At 47.9% G+C, this 13,269-nt stretch overlaps 1 protein-coding gene across 3 annotated transcripts in view; it reads right to left on the bottom strand.

Annotated features, from left to right (window-relative positions):
* DCP1A (decapping mRNA 1A) overlaps positions 1 to 13,269 on the bottom strand; it is a 68,572-nt gene that overhangs the window by 7,146 nt on the left and 48,157 nt on the right. For 2 of the 3 annotated variants that reach the window (XM_073574177.1, XM_073574179.1), the window contains exons 6-7: positions 6,895 to 7,002; positions 701 to 1,363 (exon numbers count right to left, since the gene is read on the bottom strand). In XM_073574177.1, the coding sequence (XP_073430278.1) occupies positions 701 to 1,363; positions 6,895 to 7,002 (771 nt within the window). The remainder of the gene's footprint in view (positions 1 to 700; positions 1,364 to 6,894; positions 7,003 to 13,269) is intronic. The other variant, XM_073574180.1, reaches the window with a different exon arrangement.

The following is a 13,269-nucleotide window of genomic DNA, read 5'->3' as shown; positions in this document are numbered from 1 at the left end:
GCACTGTCTGGTACGAACGCCGAACTCGTAAGTTAAGATTCACCCATCTCTAGTGATGGCGCCTGGTCCAGACTGCTGATTTGGAGAAGCAGGAGCAATGCTAGAAAAAGTGGTGAGGAGGCAGTGGCGACAAAATGCAGGAACGCATCAAATGGGAGGAAGGAAAGCAGAAAAGCAAAAATAATATGGGGCGAAAAAAGCAAAGAAGGTCCCTTAGGGGCAGGAGAATGTAAAAAGGAAGGAGCTTTGGAAAATTCAAGAAGTACTGAAAAACCCCTTTGAGAGGTAGTGTTGCTGTAGTTTTAGTGCCGAGGTGGTGCCAATGGGCGACGTACCAACATGTGATAAAAAACAGGCTATTGTGTTGGCACAGTAAATATTTAAACATGAGGCATTGCACAAAATATGGGAGGCAGCTTACCATTCATACAAGTGCTCATGCCAGAGTCCAGGAGGGGTGCCAGTGCTGGGACCCCAACCAATACTCATTGTAATGAACTATGGAGGCCATCCTGTGCCGTAGGAGATTTGTGCAAGTCATGTTACTTTCAATGTGGAGAGCCGGCACTCATATGACTCTCCTATTCCAAAGATGGCAAAAATACACTTGAGATTATTTGGGGTCCCAGGACGTGGCCCCGCTCTGTGCAATGTTTTGTTGGCTATCCTGGCACAGATGTAGGAAAGCTTCATACCGTACCTGTAGAGGACCGGCCATGCCCTTCAGTGAATTGTCTTTGAAGCTTTCTGGCGTTGCCAGCTTGTTGGTTGCACAGGAGAATTTCGGTGCCATTGTGGCTTTGTGCATGGTCTGAGCCGGCAACGTGCTGACCTGAGGATTCAGCTTTAATTTCTGCAGGAGATCGACACTTGGATGAGAGTTGCTGGAAAAGCTGCTGCTTCGGACGGGGGCCAATGGTGGAAGCAACGGTTGAGTCTGAGAGGCGCTGGCAACGTCTAAACTCAGAAGAGGAGACATTTGTCTGGTGTGTAACAAGCAGGAGTTAGGTGGAGCGGAGGTGCTGGAGACTTCGGAGGATGAACCAAGACAGGGACTTACACGACAAGGGAAGGAGTTCACTTTGTGAGAGTCAGACTGTGTCACAGATCCTTGAGGGACTAATGCTTGTGCTAGACAGGCGGGGTGACTGAAATCACTGGCGCTGCAGTTAAAGCTTCTGGGTTCTGCCTTCACGATCACCGGCTGTAGGGGTTGTGTTGGAAGGAAGACATTATGTTCTACATCTGGAGGGAAGGGATCCTTGATTTCTGCCGGAGGGTAGGTGGGCATTTGCTGTTCTTTCGGTAAGGTCGTTCCAAATAGTTCTTCCACCGTCAGGTGTTTTTGCACAGTACGGAAAGACTGAAAAAAAAAAAAAAACATAAAAAAGGTATAAAACAAGAGTCTTCAAACCATTCTCCACTTGGACTGATCGGACTGTGATTTGTGATCAGATTCTCTCGGATGAGGAGAAAATGGAGAAAAAAAAAAAATTAAAAGAAAATTTCTCCATCTTCTCTATTCTGTCAGTCTATGGGCATCAGACCGCAGTCGCATGTCATCAGCGTGCAGCCCGATAGTTTCCACAGACTTAACGACTTGTATGGCCGAGTGTGAGCGGATATCATATCCAACTTGGACATGCAGCGATTTATTTCCCCGGACCGGCTCAGACACGTGCATGGCCCCCATATTATTAACATCGGTCCAAGCGCAATCTAACATTATGTTGGATCGCAATCGGACCGAAAATACAGTTGTGTGCCCGAGCCCTCAGACACTGGCAGAGTGACGACAAACAGCCGATGTGCCAGAGCTGGGAGAAGCCATAATCCTTATGTTGTGAGGGTCTGTGCGTTCATGGACTAATGACAAAGAAATGGTGAGTGGTGAAGAGTGCAAGTGCTCGTTACTAGAATTAGCAGAGTATTGTGGGTGCACGAGTGATGGCGAGTCCGTGTGTCATCAGTGTACAGTCACCGTGTCCGCTTCTACCATCAGAGTGCAGTCTGAGTGTCCGTTTTACCATCAGTGTGTCATCAGTGTAGGGTACGTGTGCCCATCTTTACCATCAGTGTATGATGCCATCCAAGTAAAGAACTTGTTTTTACACTAACTCATACAGTGGGGAAAATAAGTATTGGATACTCTGCCGATTTTGCAAGTTTCCCCACCTACAAAGAATGGAGAGGTCTAATTATTATCGTAGGTACACTTCAACTGTGAGAGACAGAATCTAAGAATAAAATCCAGAAAATCACATTGTACGATTTTTACGTAACTAATTTGCATTTTAATGCATGAAATAAGTATTTGATCACCGACCAACCAGCAAAAATTCTGGCTATCACTGACCTGTTAGTTTTTCTTTACAAAGCCTCGTACTCTACACTCAATACCTGCATGAATTGCACCTGTTTGATCTCGTTACCTGTAAAAGACACCTGTCCTCACACTCAATCATACTCCAGCCTCTCCACCATGGCCAAGACCAAAGAGCTTTCTAAGGACACCAAGGACAAAATTGTAGACCTGCACAAGGGTGGAATGGGATACAAGACAATAGATAAGCGGCTTGGTGAGAAAGCAACAACTGTTGGCACAATTATCAGAAAATGGAAGCAGCACAAGATGATTTTCAATCTTCCTCAGTCTGGGGCTTCATGCAAGTTCTCAACTCGTGGGGTAAGGATGATTCTGAGGAAGGTCAGAAATCAGCCCAGAACTACACAGGAGGACCTGGTCAATGACCTGAAGAGAGCTGGGACCACAGTCTCAAACATTACTGTTAGTAACACAGTATGTAATCATGGATTAAAAATTCTGCAGGGCACCCAAGGTCCCCCTACTCACGCCAGCACATATCCAGGCCTGTTTGAAGTCTGCCAACGACCATCCTGATAAACCAGATAAAGCATGGGCGAAGGTCATGTGGTTAGATGAGACCAAAATAGAACTTTTTGGTATCAACTCCACTCGCCGTGTTTGGAAGAAGAGAAAAGATGAGTACAACCCCAAGAACACCGTACCACCAATCATGAAGCATGGTGGGGGCAACATCATACGTTGAGGGGGGTTCTTTACTGCAAAAAGGACAGGACGACTGCACCATATTCAAGGGAGGATGGATGGTGTAATGTATTGTGAGAATTTGGCCAACAACCTCCTTCCCTCAGTAAGAGCATTGGAGATGGGTCGTGGCTGGGTCTTCCAACATGATAATGACCCAAAATACACAGCCAGGGCAACTGAGGAGTGGCTCCGCAAGAAGGATTTCAAAGTCCTGGTGTGGAGTAGCCAGTCTCCCGACCTGAATCCAATAGAAAATCTTTGGAGGAAGCTGAAACTCAATGTTGCTCCAGCGACAGCCCCGAAACCTGAAAGATCTGGAGAAGATCTGTATGGAGGAGTGGGCCAAAATCCCTGCTGCAGTGTGTGCAAACTTGGTCAAGAACTAAAGGAAACATCTGACCTCTGTAATGACAAACAAAGGTTTCTGTACTAAATATTACGTTCTGTTTTTCTATTGTATCAAATACTTATTTCATGCAATAAAATGAAAAGTAATTATGTAAAAATCTTACAATGTGATTTTCTGTTTTTTATTCTTAGATTCTGTCTCTCACAGGTGAAGTGTACCTATGATAAAAATGACAGACCTCTTCATTATTTGTAGATGGGAAAACTTGCAAAATCGGCAGAGTATCCAATACTTATTTTCTCCACTGTGTTTCTAGCAATCAGCAAAAGGGAGGCAAGCTAAACATCAGGTGCAGAGACCACCTTCTCCACTAGATGGCACAATACTACTAGATTTGCACAACTGACTGTCAGCTCCCAGACAGGTCGCACCCCAATGACCATGTACACACACAGCCTCATACGCCTCCGATAATACACAGGCCCAGAACACACAATTTCTAGATTAGACCTTTCTTTTTTTCCCCCAAAGCAGGAGCCATGAGACGGGGACACACAAGTGCACTTGTTTAGCTGCTCCGTACAGATGGTCTCCGCTTATATACAGTTCACTGGAAACTAAAGCGAAAGAAAGAAAATATTCTGGGCATATGGCGAGACTACACGCAATTAGATAACAAGCAGAGCCATAGAGCAGGACATGCGGCCCACGGTCTGCTTACTGCAGGAAGCTAATTAAAATCTATGCTTGCATTATATACATGTGTGAGAGTGAGAGCACGCGCGAGTGTCAGAGAGCGCAGTGTCAGAGAGTGTGAGTTAATATGTATATATGGTGTGTGTATACATGAGAGTGTGTGCATGTACATGTACACACACACAGGGCTAGCTCTGATCACAGTAGTAACATCACGGAGACACCTATATAATACAGCCGACATTGTGTATGGGATAGATTAAGATCCACCTTTAAAGGGGTGAAAACCTACCTTAAAGAGAATCTGCCAGCAGATTTTTCTATGGAATCTGAGAGCAGCGTGATGTGGGGGCAAAGAGCCTGAATTCCAGCAATGTATCACTTACTGGGCTGCTTGCTGTAGTTTTGATAGTTTTTCTTATGCATATCTAGCATCTCTTAATGTGGGGCCCCGCCCACACTACTGATTGGCAGCTTCCTGTGTACACTGTCAGCAAGCTGCCAATGAGTGACTGGGGGTGGGGTTACACAAATTAGTCCAACTGACCTGCATGTGAGACCTAGTGAACTTCTTCTGTTGATAAAACACTGATTGTATTAAAACTACAGCAAGCTGCTGAGCAAGTGACACATCCCTGGAATCAGGCTCTCTGTCCTTACATTATTTATCGCTCAGATTACGGAGCAACGTCTGCTGACAATTTCCCTTTAAAGGGGCTGAAGTTGGTGAGATATTTAAGCTTTTCCAGAAATTGACTCAATATCTAACTTTTCAGCAGTACAGAGGCGCTTCCTCTTGACGTTCTACCACCTTACTCCCCCAAATAATTCAGAAACAGGAGCCCAATTTGCAGTCTACATTTACCACCATATTCACAGACACGGACTGCACTTTCCTTGGCCTCCGTATACACAGAACAGAGCAGGCCTATAGAAGATCATGGCTCTTGATGCGTTACATATGGGTTGCGGTTGTGCAGCTGCTGGACTGGTGCTCACACAGGTTCCCAGTCTGGGGAAGGGTAGGGTGTGATGAGGGCTGTGGACATCACCACCATGAAAAATGGTATGGATGATATATGCCAAGCGTCAAGTGCTGGGCCGGAGTCTCGGAAACAAGTAATACGCCAAGCTGGTAGCCCAGGGATTTAATTTTTTGCGAGGTGATGTATGAAGTGTTGTGTCGGAGTGAGAGTTCTTTATGCGCCAATCATCTATCCCAAAAGCTGGTCAACCCAAGAGCAGCTCCTGTGCATAATGCCCAGCTGGCATGAAATAGTCAGTGGTTGGTGCCCTGCAGGTGTGGGCGAGAGATGTCCTACGGGGAACGCTCCTTCATTGCAGCATCCCAGTCCTGGTGTTTGATTGACATGAGCGGCACACATGCCGACATATGATGTCAGGAACGCCTTGGGATCGGCGGACTTCTCGCCTACGACAAAGGACCGAACCTCTGTATGGAGACCGGTTGTACAAATGGGTCTAATCTCTGAACCACGGCGGTTTTTGTGTAGGAGCAGACGTGCGTGCTCACTTTTACTAGGAGAGAACAAGCTCTGATGAATTATTAAAGGTGACAAAAAAAAAAAAAAAAAAGAAAGCACTGAAAAGCTGAATACTACAAAAGTCATCCATCTAAAAATCTCCTGGCAGGAAACGTTCCTGCATTGGAAGCCTCCCCATATACCGCACCAAGGATTAACCCCAGACACTACCTGCCATATCCGATGACCACCGATTATGTTTTCAACCCATTGATCTTAAGAATTTTTTTTTTTACTTTAATATTACTGTGTTCTTAGATTTGACATTTTCTTTTTCTGTACATTTGGCCTAAATGAACTATTAGAGTCCCTCGACAATAAGCAGATCATAAAGGATACCCGTACCGACACCGCCGGGGATCAGCTGCATTAAGTAGGGAAAATGTAGGCATTACCCAATCAATATCAACGAGTTGCCTGTGTATTGGAGGACTGAGCACGTCCACTCATTACGGGTGAATGTATACTTGCTGACTTGTGGCATTGGATTTGACAGTCATTCTAACACGTTCTGTGCACCCAAGCTGTCATTCTCAGCAGCATGTCCAGTCTACACAGGAAGATGTGCCGACAAAAAGCACGATATATTAAACAAGCTTAAAAGTTCACAAGGCGAACGAGACTCGTTTATTTGGCAATTAGAGTCCTGTTTAAACTAGTGATAAGCGAATGCACTCATGTAAGGTGTTATCTGAGCATGCTCGAGTCACAACGGTGTGCTCGAATAATGTGTTTTGACTCCCTGCGGCTGCATGTTTCATGGCTTACTGCCAGCCGCAGCACACGCAGGGATTGCTTAAAAACAGGCAACAGCCTCGAGACATGCAGACACGAGGACTCAAACATTTTTCGAGCACGCTCAGATAATACCTCATCTAAGCACGTTCGCTCATCACTAACGATGACCCGTCTACTATTAATAATTACTTAACAGGGTAAATAAAAGTTGTAAAAGTTGCATCATTCCTTTAGGAATATGCTTATATCGCTCTATGTATAAAAAATAAAATAAAAAATTGCCATAGATACATTGCTCACCACCGAAGCAACAGCCAGTTCTCAGGGACGACCAGGGTGTGATCCTGCCCTTATCTGTGGGGTCTCATTCCCCGTCCTCATGTACATAATGCTGCAGATCTCTTAAGAGTAATAATGACCCTTTTTGATGGTAAAACGAGCATCTTCTCCTCTACCGCGGCCAACAGATCGGAGAAATACTCAGCTGTGCTCACCTTATCCTGTGGAGCAGAAGAGGACACCCGCTCCGGAGGGTCTAAACTTTCAGACTTCACAAGGGAAATATTTTTGGAGACTCCAGTGCTGGAATCATTTCCTTGGCCCTATTAAAAAACATAAGAGAAGGAAAGAGACATCAGAAAAAAAGTCGAAGTTACTCACCGGTTAACGGTATTTTTCGGAGTCCATGACAGCACCACCTGAGAGAGGGGATCCGCCCTTCAGGAACAGGAAATCCTACAGATACATAAGGGCGGCACCTCTCCCACGCATCAGTTGGTTTACAGAGGACAAGAGGACCACCAAGGTTAATAGCATAATTTATGTACAATACTTTACACAACTACTCATTACCAGTGTACATATAAGAGGAAGAAGTGCGCACCCAAACTAAAGGGAGGGAATATACGGGTGCTGTCACTGACTCCAAAAAATACCGTTAACCGGTGAGTAACTACGACTTTATTCGGTCGTCCATGACAGCACCACCTGAGAGAATTACAGAGAGTAATAATTACTTTAGGGAGGGACTACAGCCTGCAGAACCCTGACACCAAAGGAGAGGTCTGAGGAAGCACCCAGGTCTAGCCTATAATGATTGTAAAAGGTGCTCGGAGAGGACCAAGTAGCCGCCTTACATATTTGGTCGATCGAGACTTCGGATCTCTCTGCCCACGAGGTTGCCATGGCCCTGGTCGAATGCGCCCTCAGCTTGCCAGGGGCTGGTTTGCCCTTTGAGGTGTATGCTAATGAAATGGCCTCCCTAATCCACCTCGCTAGCGAGCTTTTTGAAGCCCTAAGGCCCTTCCTAGTGCCCTGATTGGAGATAAACAAGGCATTATCTTTTTTCCAGGGGTCGGTAACTGCCAGGTACTCTAGGAGACATCTCCTAACGTCTAGAGTGTGTAGTTTCCTTTCCTTATCGTTCGTGGGATTAGGGAGGAAGGATGGAAGGACTATCTCCTGAGTTCTATGGAAACTGGAGGCTACTTTAGGCAGGTATGTTGGATCGGGTGTAAGAATTACCCTGTCGTCCCTGAATTGTATGTAAGGAGGAAGTCTAGATAGTGCCTGGATGTCACTTACTCTACGGGCTGATGTCAACGCTACCAGAAGAGCCACTTTAAGAGACAGGTTTTTTGTGGAGGCTGATGAGATAGGCTCAAACCGGGCCTCTGTCATGGCTGTAAGAACTAGGTTTAGGTCCCATGGCATAAATTTATTTTTTTACTACCGGTCTGGACCTGCCTGTTGCCTTAATCAACCTATTGATCCAATAGTTACTGGCGATGTTGCAGTTAAACAGGGCCCCTAAGGCTGACACCTGAACTTTAAGGGTGCTGGTGGAAAGCCCCATGTCCAGACCTCTTTGTAAGAATTCTAGGATCTGCGCTATCGGTGTGGACTGCCCAGCTACTATCCCTGAACCCTGAAGGAATCTTTTCCAGATCCGAACGTAGATTTTGGTTGTAATTGGTTTTCTGCTTTTCTGCAGGGTGTTAATTAGGGCTGGGGAGAAACCTCTCTCCTTTAGTAGTGACCGTTTAAAATCCACTCCGTCAGATGTAGGCCAGCCACCTGAGGATGGTAAACTGGGCCCTGGGATGTTTGGTAGGACCCATGGGTCGGACACAGACATGGTCCTGAGGCATGAGAACCATGCCCTCCTGGGCCAAAACGGGGCGATCACTATAATCGCTGCTTTGTCCTTCCTGACTTTCCTCATCACCAGGGGTAGTAGAGATAGGGGAGGGAAGGCGTATGCTAGCCTGAAGTCCCATTTGATCAGAAGAGCATCTACTGCCAGTGGCTTTTCTCTGGGATTTATAGAGCAAAATTGAGCACTTTCCGGTTCTCTCTGGTGGCGAAGAGGTCCACTTCTGGCTGTCCCATTTTTGTACGATCAGGTCGAAGATGGAGATTTTTAAGGACCATTCCCCTTGTCTTAGAAGGTTGCGGCTTAGGAAGTCCGCTGTGGTGTTTTCTCTTCCTTTTATGTGCAGCGCTGTTAAAGACAGAAGATGTTGCTCTGCCAATTGAAACAGCCACTCTGCTACTTTCATCAGGGGTCTGGAAGGAGTCCCACCTTGGTGGTTGATGTAAGCCACGGTGACCTGATTGTCGGAGAATATTCGAACATGGTGACCCTGTAGATAAAAACCTTCTTGTGTAACTGCCTGCTCTACGGCTGTTAGTTCTTTCAGGTTGGAGGACATTTCCAACTGATGGTAATCCCATAGGTCCTGGATTAAGACCTCCCCTATGTGGGCCCCCCCAACCCGTAGGGCTTGCGTCTGTGGTGACTACCCAGGTTACGTTATATTCCCAGGGCACCCCTCTGGCTAGATTGTTTTCGTCTAGCCACCAACCAAGGGATCTTAAAGCATGTTGGGACAAAGTCAACTGGCCTTCCAGATAACCGCCCAGGATTTTTTGATGACGTAAAACCTCGCCCTGTAGCACCCTTGTATGAAACTAGGCCCACCGGACCGCGGGGATGCAGGACGAGAGAGCCTAGGAGGGACATTGCCTTCCTCAGGGACATGGTGGGGTTATTGGAGGCGTTCAAGACCTGATGTCGTAGGCAAACTAATTTTTCGGGTGGAAGACAACACTCCTGATTCTGCGAATCTAGGATTAGGCCCAAGAACTGCTGGCCTTTCATGGGCTGTAGACGGGACTTCTTAACGTTTAGTAGCCACCCTAACCGTTCCAGAGCGGATTTTGCAATTGATCCAGACAATGGTCTGCTGTTCTGCCTACAATAAGTAAGTCATCCAGGTAGGGGATTACCAGAATGTCTGCTTCTCGTAGATGGGCCATAACCTCCGCTATCACTTTAGTGAACACTCCGGGGGGCGACTGCTATACCAAAAGGAAGGGCAACATATTGGAAATGCTGTACCGACCCCTCTAACTGAACTGCCACCCTGAGGAAAGGCTGATGAGACGCATGGATGGGTATATGGTAGTAGGTGTCTTAAATCCAACACCACCATAAAGCAGTTTTCAAACAGTAACTTTATTGTGGAACTGATTGTTTCCATTTTAAATGGCCGAATGATCAGGTATCTATTGAGTGCCTTCAGGTTTATTATGGTCCTGTAAGAACTATCCGGTTTACGGACCAAAAATAGCGGGGAGTAGAAGCCTTCGCCCTTCTCTGCCTCTGGTACCTTTATCAGTACTTTTATGGCATAGGTCATGGATTTCGGTCTCTAGGGCAGCCTGTTCTGACAGGGACGACCTGAGCGGGGTGACCTTAAAACTGTTCCGGGGGACACAGGAAAATTCTAGCCTTAGACCTGAGGCTACCAACCCCAGGATCCAGTTACTACTGTTCGAGATCCGTGACCAGGCTTGGTAGAAGGCTGATATAGTCTCCCTCCCACCAGAGCCGCTAGTCATTGGGGAGGTTTCTTGGTCTCACGGGATGCTTCCTGGCATCCCCCTCCAAAACATAAACCCAGTACCTTTTTTCTTCTTATCTTCCCATCTGCCCCGGTCTCTGGATGATCTTCTACGGAAAAATCTCTTCCTAGCGAAGGGACGTCTATAGGAAGGGGTGGGCAGGGAAGGGAATTTCTTTTTATCATCGCCGGCTTTCTCCAGGAGTTCATCTAGGACTGGACCGAATAGATATTCCCCCTCACACGGGATGGAGCAAAGCCGGGATCTGGCCTGGATATCCCCGGGCCAGCATTTCAGCCATATAGCCCTTCGGGCTGCATTTGATAGACCTGCGGCTTTGGCCGCCATTCTTGCAGAATCTGCCGAAGCATCGGCTAAAAAGGCTGCCGCATTCTGGATGGTAGGTAGTGTCTTCAAGATAGAGGACAGAGCCTCGAGGGAATCTAATTGTGACTCCAGCTGGTCCAGCCAGACCATCATAGATCTGGCTGTGTAGGTAGCCGCTACTGCCTGCCTCAGAGGGCCAGCTGACATTTCCCATGTCCCCTTCAGGTAGGAAACTGCCTTTTTATCTAGTGGGTCTTTTAAGGAAGCCATGTCGTCAAAGGGAATAGCGGATTTTTTGGACGCTTTAGCCACTGCTGCGTCCAATTTCGGGGCTTTGTCCCATTTGTTTACCAAGGGGTCCTCAAAGGGATATCGTCATTTAAAAGCCGATGGTAGGGAGCCTTTCCTTTCTGGTTTCTTCCATTCCGTATTGATCAGGCTTTGGACCTTGACGTTTAACGGGAACGACTTACGCTTCCTGGGGTCTAAACCGCCGAACATTAGGTCCTGTGCTGACCGTTCTGGTTTGGCGTCTGTTACCCCCATGGTGGCCCTAACTGCCTTGACTAATTTATCCACTTGTTCTAGACCCAAGCAGAAACGACTGGCGTCCTCCTCTGAAGAGAACGCAGACGAGGAGGTCGAGGGCTCTGAGGAATCTTCCTGCCCTCTAGGGTCAGCTGAGGAGTCTGACCCCGAGAAGCTTGCTCTCTTTCTTTTCTTAGAGGACTCCCCCTGGGATACGGACTTTAGCGCTTTAACTTCCGTCCTGATAATTTCCCTTAGACTTGAAGCGAAGTCAGGGGTTTCTTCCGCCACCTGTAGGAGTGGGGAAAAGGCAAGGAAGTATGTATGGTAATTTTTGGGACTACTCCCCCCCCCCCCCTTTTTTTGTTTACCGTCTGCCGTACACATGACTGGCACAATTTTTTAGGGTAGGCGTCCGGCAAGGGGCAATTGCAAAGGGCGCACACCCTGTTTTTCGCTTTGTCAGCGCACTTCTTCCCCTATAGGAGGAAAAAACATAAGGGGAACACTGCATCAGGGCACATTCACGAAGATCTCTTACCCTGAGCAGAAGGCGTAGGTACCGGATCACGGGGGGGCGAGCTGGATCCTTCGGCCTGGAGGAACTTCTGTGGCCGGATTGTCCAGTTCGTTTTTGCTTTTGCTGGGAGCTTGTCTGGGACCTCTCTGAGGTACGTTCCTGCTCTCGGTCCAGCTGGGCCACGGGAGCTTCCGGCTCATCCATTGCTGCAAATGGGCCGAAGCAGCCCGGCAGCATTTCTGTGGCTGTTTATGCTCCTCCCCCCGGAAATCCGGGTTCACAGGCGATATGCCAGGGGTTCCATTTTCCTCCCTCCCCCCTCCACGCTGCTCCTGCCAACATGCCGGCACCCGCGCCGCCGCCACCCAGCGACAAACGGAAAAAAGCCGGCCGGCGTGCGACTTCCGGCCCAGCGTAGCTGGCCCCGCCCCCGACCGCGTCACTCCGGGCGCTTTCAGTGAACGAGCGGGGCACAGAAAAAAAATGACCGTTGCGCCATAGCCAGACCCGTCACGACCCGCTCCGTGCCCGCCACCACGCTATGCCAGCCCGGACTGCTCCAGGAGGGGACCAGGACGGGGGTTCGGGAGCACATACTCATGTGCCGGCGCTGGCCCTGGAGACGGGCATCCTCCGGACCCCGCTCCCACCTGCTCCGCATACTGTCGTGGAGCCCTACCCGGACCCACCGTGGCGCTTCCAGGAACCCCGCACTGACTGAGGTAGGAGACCCCCCCGCTACCCGAGTCAGACAGCCGGCCTGGGGATTCCTCGTCCATGATGATACGATCTGTAGGGAATCCTGTCCTTCAGGAACAGGAAACCAACTGATGCGTGGGAGAGGTGCCGCCCTTATGTATCTGTAGGATTTCCTGTTCCTGAAGGGCGGATCCCCCCTCTCAGGTGGTGCTGTCATGGACGACCGAATAAACTCAAGTATGGCAGGAAATCGGTCCAGTTTTAATTGGCTTGAGATATATTAACGATTGGTCGGGCAGTTTATGTCCATACTTTCCAATATATCCATATGCTTGGTGGAGGGAGCATGTGTGTAATGGAAAGAATCCACTCCCAGAGGTGTCTGCAGCGCTCCCTTCACCCCCAACATCTATGATCATCCTTTCTCCTGAAAATCTGCCATCGGGTAGTGATCAAATGTGCAATCCTTTTAGAAGCCGAGTAATCTGCTTCTTTTACTTCGTGGATTGACGTTTCACTCTCAATTCATAGGTAAAATATGTAGTCAATGACGACACATTTTCCCCATTACTGACATAGGAGATTGCAGTTGGTACTTTTAAAATTCTAAGAATGGACGGAGGAGCTGGAGCCGATACGGATATTCTGCTGGAATGACCGTTACAGTTTTCCATAGAAGACAGAGATACAACAGCGTGGACATGTGTACCATTGCCAAAATTACAGATCTCCTCTCACAGTCCTCCCACCACACTGACTGCATGAGATGAGATTTGGAAGTGTTTGTAATGACATAAATCAGATCTGCTGCATCTCTGCCCAGGAGCTGCAGAGATGTCCTGAAAAGGTATGTGCCGATGAGACATCATAAGCGAAGCTCTCCCTC

The sequence above is a fragment of the Dendrobates tinctorius genome, unplaced genomic scaffold, assembly GCF_039654945.1.
Source record: "Dendrobates tinctorius isolate UK_male_01 unplaced genomic scaffold, ASM3965494v1 ptg000038l, whole genome shotgun sequence".
NCBI classification, from domain to species: Eukaryota; Metazoa; Chordata; class Amphibia; order Anura; family Dendrobatidae; genus Dendrobates; species Dendrobates tinctorius.
This window is presented reverse-complemented; position numbering and strand designations above follow the sequence as displayed.